Source organism: Megalobrama amblycephala, linkage group LG16 (assembly GCF_018812025.1).
Source record: "Megalobrama amblycephala isolate DHTTF-2021 linkage group LG16, ASM1881202v1, whole genome shotgun sequence".
NCBI lineage: Eukaryota > Metazoa > Chordata > Actinopteri > Cypriniformes > Xenocyprididae > Megalobrama > Megalobrama amblycephala.
The window spans coordinates 43,481,103-43,498,543 of NC_063059.1; the positions used below are offsets into that span (position 1 = coordinate 43,481,103).

Consider the following 17,441-nt stretch of genomic DNA (forward strand, 5'->3'; position numbering starts at 1 on the left):
ATAATTTAGAAAAAATAAAGACACCTAATATAAAGTGGGACCAAAGTTTTAATATTAATAATGAGTTATCAAGTGGTTCCTGTTTTTTTGCACAACCTTGACGTTTTTTGTTTTATATACAGCGAATCCATCCTGTAATATTTTCCTTTTTGTGGAAATCAAATGTCACATTGCTTGGTCTGGATTTATGTGTTCAAATCATTTGCACAGCTAAGAATAATAACTCAACAAAAGATCCATGCTTTATAAAAGTTTATGTACAAAAGAATCCACATTAGAGATATCAGATCTTCAGTACACATGAGGCACCAGTTTGTACGGCACTCGGCGGCAATATTCTCGCCAGGCGTCGCCGTGCTTCTTCAGACACGAATCTTCGATCTCACTGGCTCGATGCCTCAATAAGTTAAAGCACTGCAGTGGCGGCAAGTACGGCAGAACGCTGGTGAACCCTGAATGGAAGACAAACAGCAGTTGAGATAAAACATGCAAAAACTGATTTGAATGTTTCTGTCAAGAACACGTGTGCAGGTACCCATACCGCAGGGGAGACACCAGGCAAACATCATCAGAATGTCTCCTAGGTAGTTAGGGTGTCTAACCCATCCGAACCATCCAGAAACCAGAAGACGTCTTCCTGTTGGGCTTCGGATTGTCTGCAGACCTTTGAAAGAGGTTGAGATCATCAACCACCAGTACAGCATTGATTGGACCAACACATTTACTTTTATGCATGCCAGAGTTTGAGTGAATCTCAATCTTATGCTTTCTTGGCGTACATTTATGAAGTAGTGTTTACTTGGAACAAAAATGGTCTTTAAACTCTTAAAGCAGAAGACAATCACTGGATATAAATATCACACAGATTCACAAAAACGACTAAAAATGCTGTATTCTGCTGCAAGGCCAGTAGATGGCGATGTCACTTTGTAAATAAACACTAATATGCATACGCATGATGTCACCGTTTTCACTAATTCACTTTTTTGTAGCTTACATAGAGACAATAACGATATCGTATTCAAAGACTTCTCAGGCCCCCAAAACGCCATTGTCATGTAAGCGAACGGCCAAAACTCATAAAAAGTTTTCTGTTTTTGGTTGAAAATGGTGTTGTGAAAATGACCCCTCAGTTTGGAGTTAATCAGAGTCACTTCAGATGAAGACACGTCATTATAACTTGATTAGGTAATTCTGAACACAGCCATAACAATAAAGGGGGTGCAGACTTATGCAATTAGGTTATTTCAAGTACTTTTTTCTCTGAAATGTGTCACTTTGGTTTTCATTGGCATTGCATTGGTCAGCATTTTTCCATAAAGACATGCAAGAGTTCTGATTTTAGTTTTTAGGTCACAAAAACCAGAGAGCAAGCAAGGGTGCGTTTCCCAAAGCGAACTATGGTTGGTTCGTTACCAATAGATTTCACTGGGACTTACGACCATAGTTGGCTAACGATGCTTTCGTTAACGCAACCCAGGATAAGAATATGAAGAGTTTACACATACAAGCAGAATTATGAATAAAAAAGTCAGTTATGACAAGTTGAAATTTACATTATAAAGAACTCAATTCTGACTTAAAGTGAATGACAAAAAGTAAAAGTTATGACACACTAAGTTGAAATGTCATATATTTCGGAATTATATAAATTAAAAAGTCAATTATGACAAGTTGAAATTAAGACATAAAAAGTCAAAATTATGACAGAACGTCATAATTTTGACTTATTAATCGTATAAATGTGACTTTCTAATCTTATACTTATTGTCATAATTTAGAAAAAAGCAAAGACACCTAATATAAAGTGGGACCAAAGTTTTAATATAAATAATGAGTTATCAGGTGGTTCTTACTTGTTTTTGCACAACCTTGAAGTTGAACTATCAAGGGGGGTGTAGACTTATGCAATTAGGTTGTTTCAAGTTCTTTTTTCTCTGAAATGTGTCACTTTGGTTTTCATTGGCATTGCATAGGTCAGCATTTTTGCATAAAGATGTGCAAAAGATCTGATTTAATTTTTTACATCACAAAAACCAGAGAGCAAGCAGGGGTGCGTTTCCCAAACTGAACTATGGTTGGAAGTTCCTTCATTACCAATAGATTTCATTGGGACTTATGACCACAGTTGGCTGACGAGGATGAGAATATGAAAAGTTTACACGTACAAGCGTAGGCCGGGTCATTTGGATTTCTGCGGAAACCATCTTTCTGCTCGTTGGACAGGTAATAAATCAGGAAGCCGATACCTGTCAAAACATTGCATTGAGTGTTTTAACAATCACTAGCATGTAATCACGCTTGTTTCTTTCCTAAATGTGAGGTCTGATGGCTGATGAATGAAGATCATTCTCACCGAAGAGCAGGCAGATGGGCACGGCCAACAGGAAATGGATGTGATTGGGCCTCTGAAGAAGGAAGTAAACAGGAAGACTGGAGAAGAAAGGGATCCAGATGAACTCGCCCAAAATCATAATGAAGCCAATTGGCTCATCTGTGAACTCTTTGGTCGTCAGCACAGATCCCTAATGAACCGCATCATAAACATGACACAACATCAGGCACCAGAAATTAGCAGATATTTGTTCTTGTTTTAAGTATAAACTTAATATCTTCAGTCATTTTGCTTCTCCAGTTAATGTATCTTGATTTAAGAATGTTTAGATAATCGTGCTGGAAAACAAGACAGAAATACAAGCTAAGAGAATCTTTTTTTTGCAGTGTACAATCACATCACACATGACGGACAACAGACCCTTAAGCCAATGAGGAAACAGTATGGCCTGCTGACCTCATCGATGAGGAAGTCCAGTATGTAAATGAGATGAAAGACGATCACGAGCACCAGAGAGAGAGACAGCGAGTTCATCTCTATCGCGGTCAGGAGATAATTCAGATCCATCATGGCCTGCAGGACAAACACACAGACGTCAGTCACCTGTCATTTCATATCTTCAAACTCGTGTACACAAACTTACCCAGCCGATGAATCCGATCCTGACCATGACGAAGTGTTTGACGTCGATGATGCCCAGACGAGGATCCATCTTCTGACCCAGAACAAACCTCAGCAGAGGATCCGCTATAAAACACAAATGACCACTGAACACGCTTGTGAAATCAAGTACACTACTTTAGCATACTTTTATGACAGAAATATTTAATAATTTAATAATATTGTCAAAACGTTAGCACAAAAACAAAGGGAAAAAGTAACATTTTATTTATGAAATATTTTACTTAGATGTTTGTGTAACATTTCTTAAATGTTAGTGTTTCAGAATGTAAAAGCAACGTTCTGAAAAGAACATTTAAAAGCAAAGTTCAGAGAACATTCAAAAGTAACATTTAGAGAAAATTCAAAGTAACATTTAGAGAAAATTTGAAGTGACGTTCAGAGAACATTCAAAAGTAACATTTAGAGAAAATTCAAAGTAACATTTAGAGAAAATTTGAAGTGACGTTCAGAGAACATTCAAAAGTAACATTCAGAGAACATTCAAAAGTAACATTCAGAGAACATTCAAAAGTAACATTTAGAGAAAATTTGAAGTAATGTTCAGAGAACATTCAAAAGTAACATTTAGAGAAAATTCAAAGTAACATTTAGAGAAAATTTGAAGTGACGTTCAGAGAACATTCAAAAGTAACATTCAGAGAACATTCAAAAGTAACATTTAGAGAAAATTTGAAGTAATGTTCAGAGAACATTCAAAAGTAACATTTAGAGAAAATTCAAAGTAACATTTAGAGAAAATTTGAAGTGACGTTCAGAGAACATTCAAAAGTAACATTCAGAGAACATTCAAAAGTAACATTTAGAGAAAATTTGAAGTAATGTTCAGAGAACATTCAAAAGTAACATTTAGAGAAAATTCAATGTAACGTTCAGAGAACATTCAAAAGTAACATTAAGAGAAAATTCAAAGTAACGTTCAGAGAACATTCAATAGTAACGTTTAGAGAACATTCAAAAGTAGCATTTAGAGAACATTTAAAGTAATATTAAGAGAACATTCAAAAGTAACATTTAGAGAAAATTCAAAGTAACGTTCAGAGAACATTCAATAGTAACGTTTAGAGAACATTCAAAAGTAGCATTTAGAGAACATTTAAAGTAATATTAAGAGAACATTCAAAAGTAACATTTAGAGAAAATTAAAAGTAACGTTCAGAGAACATTCAAAATAATGTTAAGAGAACATTCAAAAGTAACATTTAGAGAAACTTAAAAGTAACGTTTAGAGAACATTCAAAGTAACATTTAGAGAACATTCAAAAGTAATGTTTAGAGAACCTTCAAAGTAACATTCAGAGGAAATTCAAAGTAACGTTCAGAGAACATTAAAAATACAAAAGTAACATTTCCATGATGTTTGCCGAAAATTGAATGTTCCCTTAATGTTCACATAACGTTTTTAAACCCTGGATGTTTTGAACGTTCAAGTCAGAAAAAAACTTTTCCTATGCAAATGGTTTCATGGTTAAACGTTAAAACCTTCTTAGAATATATTTTTTAAGAGTCTATGTTTATGTAAAGAATATACTTTCATACACTTAATTGCATGTTGTTTAAATTTATATTAAATGCAATTAGTTGAACTCGAGAGTTTTTAACCCACTTATATACATCTTTATAGGTAAGTTATAGGAGGTTTGTCGCACCTGTGTTGTCATAGTGCACCTGTGCAGAGGCGTGTGTGTGGATCGGACACAGGTACAACACCAGGCTGAGCAGCAGAGAGACGGCCATGCCAGCGCTGACCAGAGATAAGATCCTGTCCGTCACAGCGCCGGCCCGCAGGACGCCACAGAACCACAGTGCCGAGAACAGAGCCACGCTCAGAAGGAACGCATACAGACCTGCAGCAGACGCAAAACCCTGAAAGATGCTCAACACATTCAATATATATATATACCCAAAGATTTGTGTTCATTCTCCTACCATTGAGTTTGTATTTTAAACGCTTTCCATTACAGCCCATCTTGCCTTCACTCACCTGCATAAAGGAGGATAAATGAAAATAAATAACTGCTGGTTTACGCGGGAAAGCTCATTTCTGGTCTCACCTGTCCCACAGGTAGATGATAGAGCGCCGCCTGCAGGACAGTGAACAGCAGCACCACGGACACAGACGTCCAGTCCCAGATGGATCCGACAGAGCTGAGCAAAACCCACGAGTCGGAGGAGGAGCGACAGCCATCTAGCAGCATTATGAGAGAGACGCCCAACAAAACACACACCAGCGACAGAACTGACACACACAGAAATATGGAAATGAGGTATTATCAAATTAAATATGCACCAATTTGCATACATTTACAGAACAGAAATATAAAGATTGGATTAAGTCAGGTTGTAAATTCTTGTTTTGTTGACATATTAGCCCACTGATACATGAGTTTTATGGTGCAATGTCAAAGTCAATAGTTGGTTGTAACCGGTCTGTGCGGGCCTCGAACCCGGGTTTCTGGCGTAGGAGTCGGACGCTCTAACAAGGAGGCAAGAGCTGGCCTCCATTACATCTATATGCTATAATATGAATATAAGATATAACTAGAGCACTTACACATGGGGTTCCATTTACTGTTGACCTGAACCACACCTTTGCCATCATCTTCATACTTGAGCTTCTGTGTGTCTGATCCATTCCTGTGCGGCTGTAGGGCAGTCAGAGGGGTGTAAACATACAGCAAATCTGAAATAAACACTGGATTTCATTTCAGAAGCTCACCTGATGTTCTTGATTGGGAGACGTCATAGTCACAGTCTGTGCATACTCATTCAAACCCATTGTGCCAACTCAAACGTTTAAATCAGCTGGGAACTTTAGCACTACAGCACAACTCCACACTACTGTATTCACCAAAGACAGAGGTTTTTATGCTCCAGCTGTTACTACACATACTGACAGGTTGCAATATCTCTGAATGAAACGTGCAATAGCAGAGAACGTTCAACGGACGGGCCTTACTTCCCTCATTCTGAAAGAGATGTGATGAAAACCTCAAACACTTCATGAAGCTGCCTTTAAAATCCCCTGGAATGTTCTCTGAACTTTAGCTTATGTTCTGGCAAAGTTCTCTCAAAGTTACAAACAAACGTTCTTCCAGTACCATTAATAGAATGTTCGTTCGAGTTATCTGGAATTTAATAATATTGTCAAAACCAGAGCCGTTAAATATGATTTTCAACGGCTCTGATCAAAACGTTAGCACAGAAACAAAAGGAAAAAGTAATGTTTTATTTCTGAAATATTTTATTTAGATGTTTGTGTAACATTTTTTAAATGTTACTATATGTTTCAGAATGTAAAAGCAACGTTCTGAAAAGAACATTTAAATGCAAAGTTCAGAGAACATTGAAAAGTAACATTCAGAGAACATTTAAAAGTAACATTTAGAGAAAATTAAAAGTAACGTTCAGAGAAAATTAAAAGTAATGTTCGGAGAACATTCAAAAGTAACATTTAGAGAAAATGTAAAGTAACATTCAGAGAACATTTAAAAGTAATGTTCAGTAAACATTTAAAAGTAAGGTTCAGAGAAAATTCAAAGTAACGTTCAGAGAACATTTAAATTCAAAAGTAACATTCCCATGATTCCCAACGTTTTTAAACCCTGTATATTTTGAATGTTCAAGTCAGAAAAAAAGTTATCAATTTAATTACATCAATTTAATGTAAATGGTTTAATGGTTAAATGTTAGCAAAACCTTCTTGGAATATATATTTTTAAGACTATGTTTGCAATCTGTAAGAGAGGAAAGTGTTTGTGATCTGTGTCTGAATCTGTAATTTAATTATTTAATTATATCTGTGAAACACTGCATTAGTGCACATTATGACATATGCAGCGGGGCAAAATAAACGCATTTTCACTAGTTTGGTTAATTAAATTCATTAGTATAAGTCATTACAAATAACAATGCAATGCATGAGTATTTGATGTTTTAATAACAGATTCCCATATACAAACTGTATATTGTGATATTGTTGGCCACGTCACCAGACTCAGGCATATAACCGTGTGCTAAATAAAAACACATGCAGTGGAAATTCAATGACTTTAAAGGAAAGCAGTGTGGAGGAATGGATTCTCCATTGAAATCGTCCATTTTCATACGTCGACGTCATCTGTTGGATACACACTTAAATGAGACAAAACATCTGTCAGAACTGAATGCATTTGCAAATTAAAAAAAAAAAATTAAATAATGGATGGTATTATTTAAGCAGTAGTTTAAAAAACGTACAATAAAAATACACAAAACGTTCCAACATCCACTAATTGGTCCATTGCATTTCTCCAGTTAACAGCAAAGACAATCACAACGCTACAGCCGTACAAAACAAGTCCCAAAATATCTGAGATAAAAAATAATAATAAACACAAATGAGACTTAAGTGTTAAGCATACATACTGTCAGGGCTAAAACACTGTTTTTTCACATAATGTTCTGAGATTATGTGGGAATGATCGCATATGAGTTCAGTAGCTTGGCCGTTGTCTTAAATACAAGCTGCCTCTAGGAGAAGAAACTTCCATGCCGGGATCACTAAAGTACACATAAAAACCACATTCAGGCTACAACCAGTGCAATGACCGGTTTAAATAGTGTTATTCTACGCAGACGTCTAGAAAGACTCAATGTCCTCAAATATGGCTTATCAAAAACTTCTCTAGCAAGCCTAGCAGCACACTACTGAGTGTTTACTACTGAGAAAACAATCCATTCTTAAGGTAAGTTCACTGTCAGGGTCACAAACGAAACGGGGAACGTTCTGGCAAGGTTCTCTCAAAGTTATGAACAAACGTTCTTCCATTAACGTTAATAGAACATTCATTCAGAGTTGTCTGGGCTTCAATAATGTTTTCAAAACGTTAGCACAAAACCATCATTTTTTTTAGTTGGACGTTCATCTAACTTTTTTTTTTTTTTTTCGGAAAGTTCACTGAACATTCAAAAAGTAACGTTCCTATAATGTTTGAAGAATGATACAATGGTAATGTTTGCTTAATGTTCACATAACCAAGAAAAAAACATTTAAAAAACTGCACGTTCAGAGAACATTCAGAAATAACATTTTCATAACTTAATTGGAAAGCAAAACGTTCCTAGAATATATTTTTGTTAGCTGGGTCAATATTTGCAAGGCTTAGTTGAGAAACAGATTGAGACACATGTTTGAGCTGTAACAACTGACAGTACATGTGAGATTCATTCTCTACAGAAGACATTAGCTATGTTTCCATTCAAAGTTGCGAATTTAATTAGAATATGGCATAAAACATTTGCAAATTAAGCAGTGTTTCCTTACCATGTGTTCATGAGAACAAAATCATCACTTCCTGGGAAATTGGTGCTAAAAAAAGTCAGAATTGCAAAATGCAAACTCAGAATTCCGAGCAAAAAGTCAAAATTGCGAGAAGTAAACTTAGAATTCTGAGAAAAAAAGTCATAATTGCGGGATTCAAACTCAGAATTCCAAGGAAAAAGTCAGAATTCCGAGATGCAAACTTAGAATTCTGAGAAAGTCAGAATTGTGAGATGCAAACTCAGAATTCCGAGCAAAAAGTCAGAATTGCAAGATGCAAACTCAAAATTCAGAGAAAAAAGTCAGAATTGTTAGAAGTAAACTTAGAATTCTGAGAAAAAAAGTCATAATTGCGGGATTCAAACTCAGAATTCCAAGGAAAAAGTCAGAATTCCAAGCAAAAAGTCAGAATTGTGAGATGCAAACTCAGAATTCTGAGCAAAAAGTCAGAATTGCGAGATGCAAACTCAAAATTCCCAGAAAAAAGTCAGAATTGTGAGAAGTAAACTTAGAATTCTGAGAAAAAAGTCATAATTGCGGGATTCAAACTCAGAATTCCAAGGAAAAAGTCAGAATTCCGAGGAAAAGGTCAGAATTTCTGAGAAGTAAACTTAGAATTACAAGAAGTCAGAATTGGAGGTAATTAAACCAAATCATTCTGATGACAGACTTTGAGTCAGGTGTTTCAAAACCACCAAACCAACATTTGAGATGTTGCGATGTGATTGGTTCGCTGGTTAGTCCATTTATCCAATCACAGCCTCTGCTGAGGTTTTGAGGTATTTATTCAGTAAATGTGTTTTTGTCTTAGTTTATCCGCATGTCTTCTTATCGGATAAACAATGATCCACCTCAATTGAGCACATACACTTATTTTTAGTATTTATGCGCATTTTGGCTTTTCCATCCAGCGGTTTTTTAATGCGATATCCCAAAATAGGTGGATGGAAACATAGCTATTGAATGCCTTTGGTTATGATGGGTTAGTTCTGTTAATATGATGTTAAAGCTGATCTGCTTAATGAGAATAATCAAATTGAATGCCAAAAGACATTTGATACAACATTGTCCTTTCGAGAAGTCTGCATGACACACTTCACATCAGTGATCCAGACTCCTGAAAATAGTCCCTCCAACGAGCTCAAATCAACCTGTAAATGTGCAAAGTTTTGCAAGAGGCATAGCAGGTGTAAGGAATAGCGCCTACTCCATGCTACAAGAGTTAAACGTGTCGAGAAGTTTCTCTCTTTGATTGCATCTGACTTGCGTTTCAACAAGGCAAATTTCAAGAGATCCGCCTCCAGGAGCTCTAAACAGTCAAAACGGCGCGAACCTCCGATTTCATTGACCTCCGATGACGTTGCTTGCTTAGCAAAAACTTAGTAAATATATAAAATCTTGCTTTCACGGTTCGTACACCATTTCTAGACAACATTAACCTTGTTAATCTCTCTAATCTATGAAGCAGAGAACTCGTCTAGCAGTCGGACGAATGTACGTAACTCTCAAACTCCCATCCGACAGCTTATGAAGCACTAGCACACAAGAACAATAAATCATCAGTTCCCTAAAATCTGCAAACATTCAATGCATCTGTCGCTATGTACAATATAGGATCTTCATATATTAATTATTCGAGTTCATTATTCCATTATAGAGTAGTCTGAATATGTACAATAGAAGACTCCATGATCAAATAAATAAATAAAAAGTAAAATGGCCGTGGCTTTCGCAGTGTAATAGAAGAGGCCAGCAGGGTTTCTGCAAAGAAGAGTCTCGATCTTCGATCGTTTGCAGTCTGTCTGCGGGCGAGAGCTGAAGTCGCAGCTGTGCATCATGGTCCCGTGTGCATTTACATGTGACGTTAATGTGCAACTAAAGCGTGGGTGGGTGAAACACTGGCTCCTGGCTCTCGGGAATGAGGCTTCAGCTATACCACGGTCCCACTCGGCGAGTTTCCATTCTGTGCTGACAGCGGTTGAGACGGATGCTAGTGCAAAAACACAAGAAACGGCATGAGTTTGACTGTGAAAGCACTGGCGCTTGGCAAATGCTTTGCCACATCTGAAAATGACAGGCCAGAAACATGAAACCGTATTGTTTTTATTAGAAGTACATGTCTTTAACCTGTTAACTGTCGGCCACTTTTTGAGCATATTTGGCTGTAATCCTTGAAAATCCTTCAGAAAATGAAAGAGTAAAAAAAGTTTTATAAAACATTATAGAACATTTTATACAAAATATATATTTCACAAAATAATTTGGACTCTAAAATTGGTACAAAATCAAAGTCATGCCCGAGCAAGTTGTGTCTCAAATTTGAAGGTGATATCACAAAAATTGAGGTTCTTATGGGATTTTGTTTACCAAAAATCGCCCCCGCTCACGCATTTGATGCTCTCTCCTGTCAAAAATCTGTCACAATATCAGTTCTAAGAAAACAGCAGCCAAATATGAAAACTTGAGTCTCAGAGCTTTCCAACAATATGTCAAGATTAGAAAAGGAATTGTTGGTAATGCTACACTAAAGTTGGTAGTGTTTGAAACACAACTCCGCCCACTAGAGGGAGGAACCCACTAAATGGTTTTTGATGGTAACACAATGTCCAATTTCTAAACGGTTTTCACAGAATGACTTTTGAGCGTTTAAGCCTTCAACTGATACCTAATTTATGATAATTACTAAAATATGTGATAGGGAAAAAAGGCAATAAAAAGCACGCCAGGTTTGATTATTTATATATTAAATTACAACTAAAGTTACACGTTAATTGGGTTATAGTGCAACAGTTGGTTCCGGAAATAAAAATCTATTCATTTTTACATTTTAAAAGCCATCAGCACACATTATTTCAACTAGATTTTAAAATAACTGTTTAACAGTAGAAAAAACTACATTACCAATGATTCTGCAAAGAAATATCCAAAAATTAAAACGCGCAAATTGCGGCAAAAGAACTCTCTCCCATGATGCACTGCGAATGACTTATTGATTGACAATTGAATGTTTTCACTGATGTCATTCACAGTGCATAATGGGATTGTAATTCTTTCCCTTAAGTCGTTAGGTTTACAGTCACAGCTTCGTCTTTTTTGTTTCAAATCAAAGTTTATAAAGTTGTGACTCATAGCTAGTTGGTTTGGTTTATGGCTTATAACTCTTCAACATATATATTTCACAAAATATTTTGGACTCTAAAATTGGTACAAAATCAAAGTCATGTCTAAGCAAGTTGTGTTCCAAATTTGAAGTTGATATCACAAAAATCCAGGTTCTTATGGGATTTTGTTTAAGCGCAGTACCAAAAATAGCCCCCGGTCATGCATTTAATGCGCTCTCCTGTCAAAAATATCTGTCACAATATCAGTTCTAAGAAAACAGCAGCCAAATATATCTAATATGTCAAGAATAGAAAAAGAATTGACTATAAAACACTAGTGCAAAGTGTAAAGTTGGTAGCGTTTGAAACACAACTCCACCCACTAGAGGAAGGAGCCTGCTAAACGGTTTTCGATGGTAACACAATGTCCAATTTCTAAACGGTTTTCACAGAATGACTTTTGAGTGTTTAAGCTCAACCTTTCAATTTATAACTCTTAAACAAAGACTTTTCTAAAATCCTAATGTAAAAAAAAAAATACATCCACCATCGTGATCAATATTTGCAGTAATTTTAACTTGCATTTGTCGTATTTTTTACGTGTAAATCTAGACTCACCGCTTTGCCAGGTCGAGCCCAAGTGCAGATGAGGCCCTCCTGGCACGCGGTGATGATGCAATCGTTCATGAAGACGAGTACGGTGAGTCGCTCGTGGGCGATTTTCTTGCACACTAGCGGCTCCAGCAGCGGCACCTCATTCATGCGCGGACACAGCGTGGTTCCCAAGACTTTAGCGCCATCTAGTCGATTGCTGCGCGGCGCCACGTTGATCTTATCGTTGCTTTTGCTGATGTTGCCGAGGCTGTGGTAGCGCTTGTGCTCCTTTTCCCCTCCCACCCCGGATTTGTCCGATTTGCGCTCTTGGAGCGACAGCGTAGCGAAGCGGCCGATGCTAAACGGCGCACTTCCTCCTCCGCTGCCGGCGCTGCCACTGCTGCCACCCGTGACGCCGCTCTCTGTCGCCCCCTGGATCTTGGAGGTGTTTGCGACGGCAGGGTGTGGAAGGGAATTGGAGCGCGACAGCGAACGAGGTAAAGGTAGCGGCAATGTAGACGTTTGGTGCGAGGGATGATGGTGACCTTCGACTACGCTACTTCCGCTAGTGCTGTTCAGGGCCGTGGATGCCGGAACGGTGGGGCCGAAGGTGTTCGTAAGCGCTCGGGAGAGCGGAAGTCGCGGATACAGAACGTCGTCCGTCAGGTCCCACAAACAGAACTGCGTGTCCTGCCCGACGGATCCGAAGCGGTACGAAACGGACGACGTGCCACCTTTGGAGCTGTGCCGAGAGAGGCGCGAGAGCGTGCTGCTGGTGCGCACGCGGCCGAAGTGCAGCGCCCCCTGCTGGAGATCCTCCTCGCTGCCGCTGAGCTCCATCGGCTCGTCGTCCTCCAGGTTAGTGGTGAAGGGGTCGAACGCCACCACATTGACCCACGACTTGTGACCGTGTCCACGCGCCACCACTCGGCTCTCCGCGAACGACCACACCGTCACCAGATCGTCCTCTCCGCCGGTGGCCAGGTACTTCCCGTCGGGGCTCCAGGAGACACAAAGCAAGCCTCCGAAGTAGCTCTTCATCACTCCCTGCAGCTCCATGGAGTCGAAGTGGAAGACGCGGAGGCAGCCGTCCTGTCCGACACATGCCACGTGAACGCCGTCGGGCGAGAAGGCGAACTCGTTCAGGCCGCCCTCGCCCACCACCCAGCGGAGTAAAGGGTTGCGAGGCGTCTTGGTCTTGCAGGAGTAGACGGAGAAGCCCTCGCCCTGGCGGAGCAGACAGTACTGAGGAGCCGTGGTGCCGCAAGGATGCTCCACGTTGTAGAGGTAGAGGTGACCGCTGGCGTGAGACGCCAGGAAGAGATTCTCCGACTTGGGCAGCCATTTGAGACACGTCACCTTTGATTTGTCGATCAATCTCTGGGGAAGAAATCACACTATGTCAGCAATGTGACGATATGAAAATTATACGCTGATAAAAAGTGACATTTATAATGTTAATAAATGCTGTTCTTTTGCACATTTTATTTATCAAAGAATCCTGAAATAATAAAATGCATTCATTTTTTCAACACTGATAATAATCATAAATGTTTCTTGATCATCAAATCGTCATATTAGAATGATTTCTGAAGGATCATGTGACACTGAAGACTGGAGTAATGATGCTGAAAATTCAGCTTTGATCACAGAATTTTTCAATATATTCTAATTTTAAAATATAATATTTCACAATTTTTTACTGTATTTTTGATCAAATAAATGCAGCTTTAGTGAGCAGAAGAGACTTATTTCTAAAAATATTACAATTTATTAATGAACTTTTGAACAGTAGTATGTATATATATTTTAAATCTCGCAGAAAATTGATCACACATCATATTTTGCGGAGAAATTACCCCATAAGATAATTTAAAGTCATTATTGTGTTAAACGAGAAAAGCATCAAATAGACATCTCAAGTAGCTTTAGAAAAATAATGAACTACATGTTTAATGTTTTTTTTATTAATATAAAATATATAAAATATTTTTGGAAATTTATGGAATTTTTCATGAAACAATAAGAAATTAAAACTGCCAGTAGGTGCCGGTAAATGTCTAAATAAGTAAGTAATTGAGTCATTCAATCATTTGATTCATTCAATCATTTGATTCATTCAAACAGCTGATTCATTCAGGCATTAAGTAAATGATTCACTCAAAACGTGAATCTTATTTGTGGACAAAATATTATTAACTGGGCTGAAGTATGACCAGTAATGTGAAGTATGATCTGGTAAGTCATGTAAAATAACCTTTTCAGAACATACTTTTTTCACCATAAGAGTATATCCTGCTAAACTTGACGATCCAATAAGAAGCCACATACTACTTTCAGTTCAACATTACTGTGAGTCGTTGTAAAAAAGGTCAAGTAATAAAGACTGTGAGTAAGAGCTCTTCATGCTTTCGATTAGATTGACAAACACAAACTGCCACAAGGAAGTTACAAAATGTTTGTGGCTGCTTGCAGGGGTTTCAAGATCTAAACAGGGTTCCTGTTTTCTTATCACTGATGTAGAAACATGAAGTCAGAACGAAGGATCTTAATGATCCAAACGGTGGATCTCCAGAAATCATTCATGCAATAATATGCAATCGTTTAAGACGTTTCTCCTTATTGAACCTTTTTGGCATCGAGTCAAAAACCCTAGAGTTCTATTTAGAACCTTTATGTCTCGGAGTGTAACATTCATCGGTTCCATGAGGAGTGTCATCTCATCTGCTCACCTCCTCGTTGAAGAGCTTGCTGGTCTCTTTCTTGATGGGGTCGAGGTACTGCACCTGTCCGGCGGAGAAGCCCACGATCAGAGCCACGCTGTCAGCGGTGGCCGAGTACTGGTTGAAGTCATGACACGTGGGCTGAGTTCCCTTATAGATGCGCTTGTCTATCGGCTTACTGAGATCCACCGCCTGCAGAGAGAGTCAGATATACAGCTGGATTTGTGTGTCACTGGGGCTTCATTCATATTCTGAATTCGAAATGATGTTCTTGTTTTCTAGCACAAATATCTAAACATTCTTAAATCAAGATACATTTACTGGAGAAGCAAAATGACCGAAGATATTAAGTCTTGTTTAATTGAAAAATCATCAGCATGAAGTGAGTTTATGCTTAAAACAAGAACAAAAATCTGCCAATGGAGTCAGAAAAATAATCTCGTAAGTGTATTTTTTTAAGACCCCATTGGCAGATATTTGTTCTTGTTTTAAGCACAAACTCATTTGATTTTGATTACTTTTTCTTAATATCTGAAGTAATTTTGCTTCTCCAGTTAAAGTATCTTGATTTAAGAATGTTTAGATGTTTGTGCTGGAAAACAAGACAGAAATACCGAGGAAGAACATCTGTTTTCTTTTTAATTTTAGTTGAACTTTTAGTAATTTTCTTATGAAAGCTTGTTTCCACCACAAAATAAAACATAAAAAAGTTAATTCTGACTTTTTATCTCACTATTCTGACTTTATTTCTTGCAATTGCGAGTTTATATCTAACTTTTTTCTCAGAATTGTGAGATATAAACTCACAATTGCAAGAAAAAAAGTCATAAAAGTCATTTTTAATGGTTTATTCTGTGGTGGTAATCCATATTTTGTTGTGTTTTTTTGTCATATTAATTAGTTTTTCCTTTTTCGCTATTAATTTTTATTCCAGTTTTAGATATTTTAGATCAAGTTAATCTAGACATCTAGCTGTAATAAACAATTATTTTATTCTGAAGGTGTTTTCTTTTCATGTTTTTGGTTTTAGTTAACTATAAAGACCCTGATATTCAGATATATGAAAGAAAGGACAAGATCATTGTATTATTTTGGTATTATTATATAAATTTGTAGTCAAATAGTGATTGTCACAAACTCTAAACATGTAAGATATTCTTTGCTCAAATGTGCAAACCACTACTTCTCTGTCTATGTAATTTAATTTAATTTGACTTGACATTTGATATTCAACAGTATTCTTGACATTTATTCAACAGTGCTTTTGATCTGCCTGCATTGACACTATTCTTTAAAAGGAAAATTATATACCAATTATCAATGTAAAGCTGCTTTGACATTGTAAAAAGCGCTATATAAATAAGGGTGACTTGACTTGACATATACAATTATGAAAACATGATGATGAACACATGCTGGTTTTGGCATCCTTTACTAATCTGACCAGATCAAGAGGATGTTCCTCCATTGAATCATGGGCCACAAACAACAACAATACTAGCAAATCTGGTCAGTCCAGATCTCAGGGTCGAGTCTGACATCTTGTGGTGATTCAGAGGTCACTAAAAGCATATTAATGACCATCATAAACCAATATCAGTGTGGATGTCTTCAATGCAAACAGTGTTTTAAATGAAGGCTTACTGAAAGCTTGCATATGAGAGTTTAAATCTCGTGTAAACATGACAAGTGTCCTTATTTGTTGCATTTACACACAAATGCAGAAAGATTTCAGTTCGATTCTCTTGGTGACGCGCGAATGTAAACAAAAGCGCCGCTACATTGTATCGCTCAGATCCGCGTCTGTCATTCATCAGTGAGATCAAGAGACGCGGTCCGACCGTACCTTCTTAATGTTCGTGTAGGTGTAGAAGTAAAGTTCCCTGCCGATGTTGAAGCACACTCGCTCCGAATCCTCGCTCGGGTCCTCCGGCTTCAGCTTCACCATCGACACCCGGACCGGCGGCAGGAAGCCCGGAGAGGAGTTGGCCGCGGCGGCGGACCCGGGCCCCTGCACCAGCCCAACACCAGCACCGCCGCCCGGGATGGAGCCCGTTCCTGCGCCCGGCCCCACCGTGACACCCGCCGAGGGTCCCCGCGGCAGCCCGGCCCGCTGCTGAGAGTCCGAGAGGGTGAGCAGCTTGTAGAATCCCTCCCGGGTCCGGAACTGCGATTTAATCTCATTGATATCCTTCAGAGCGCCTCCATCTGCGGCCATCTTCAGTCCAAACGCGCCGCACAGGAAGCGCCGCGCCTCTGACCTGGAAATAATGCGGAAAACTACAAGCAAAATGGGAGCAGCGATGCACCGTGAACTCGAACCGGAGAGGACGGACGCAACCGGATGATGCTGATGCTGATGATACTGATGCTCCGGTCACTATGATCTCAGAGCTGACTCATTACAAACTGACATCTATTTATCTATCTATCTATAGTCTTACATGATGAATGTAAAGCATTTTTTCCCCCCACGTCATTAAAAAATTAAGAATTAAAAAATAACATTTTTTAAAAATTATATTTTATTCATATGTTATGGTATGTCCTCTGTGGTGGACACCAGGACTAAGTTGTTTAAAAAATAGCATGGCATGAAATGATGTATAGGCAAACAATGGGATTTTTTTCTTAATCACCAATTAATTTTTAGGCTTTAGGATTGTTTTGTATAAAGATGATTCTCAACTATGTTATGAAAGATA

The 17,441-nt window shown here is 38.1% G+C and overlaps 2 protein-coding genes across 4 annotated transcripts; both read right to left on the reverse strand.

Moving 5' to 3' along the window:
- Nucleotides 1-237: 237 nt before the first annotated feature.
- si:ch1073-429i10.1 (delta(14)-sterol reductase TM7SF2) lies at nt 238-8,458 on the reverse strand. Of its 2 annotated transcripts, XM_048161552.1 has the most exons (12): nt 7,256-8,458; nt 5,736-7,150; nt 5,571-5,661; nt 5,071-5,255; nt 4,946-5,000; nt 4,666-4,863; nt 2,979-3,082; nt 2,792-2,908; nt 2,357-2,525; nt 2,169-2,249; nt 542-664; nt 238-452 (listed from the first exon to the last, which is right to left on the reverse strand). In XM_048161552.1, exons 2-12 carry the CDS (start codon nt 5,793-5,795, stop codon nt 292-294), a joined length of 1,344 nt encoding a protein of 447 aa, XP_048017509.1. In that variant the 5' UTR covers nt 5,796-7,150; nt 7,256-8,458; the 3' UTR covers nt 238-291. The 2 variants fall into 2 exon arrangements, with proteins under 2 accessions (XP_048017509.1, XP_048017508.1); XM_048161551.1 differs by having other exon boundaries at nt 5,736-8,458.
- A 315-nt stretch (nt 8,459-8,773) lies between these two features.
- Nucleotides 8,774-17,158, reverse strand: zmp:0000000529 (WD repeat-containing protein 20). Of its 2 annotated transcripts, XM_048161207.1 has the most exons (5): nt 16,583-17,158; nt 14,746-14,928; nt 12,038-13,393; nt 10,446-10,498; nt 8,774-10,308 (listed from the first exon to the last, which is right to left on the reverse strand). In XM_048161207.1, exons 1-5 carry the CDS (start codon nt 16,952-16,954, stop codon nt 10,245-10,247), a joined length of 2,028 nt encoding a protein of 675 aa, XP_048017164.1. In that variant the 5' UTR covers nt 16,955-17,158; the 3' UTR covers nt 8,774-10,244. The 2 variants fall into 2 exon arrangements, with proteins under 2 accessions (XP_048017164.1, XP_048017165.1); XM_048161208.1 differs by lacking the exon at nt 10,446-10,498 and having other exon boundaries at nt 16,583-17,151.
- Between the last annotated feature and the right edge of the window lie 283 nt (nt 17,159-17,441).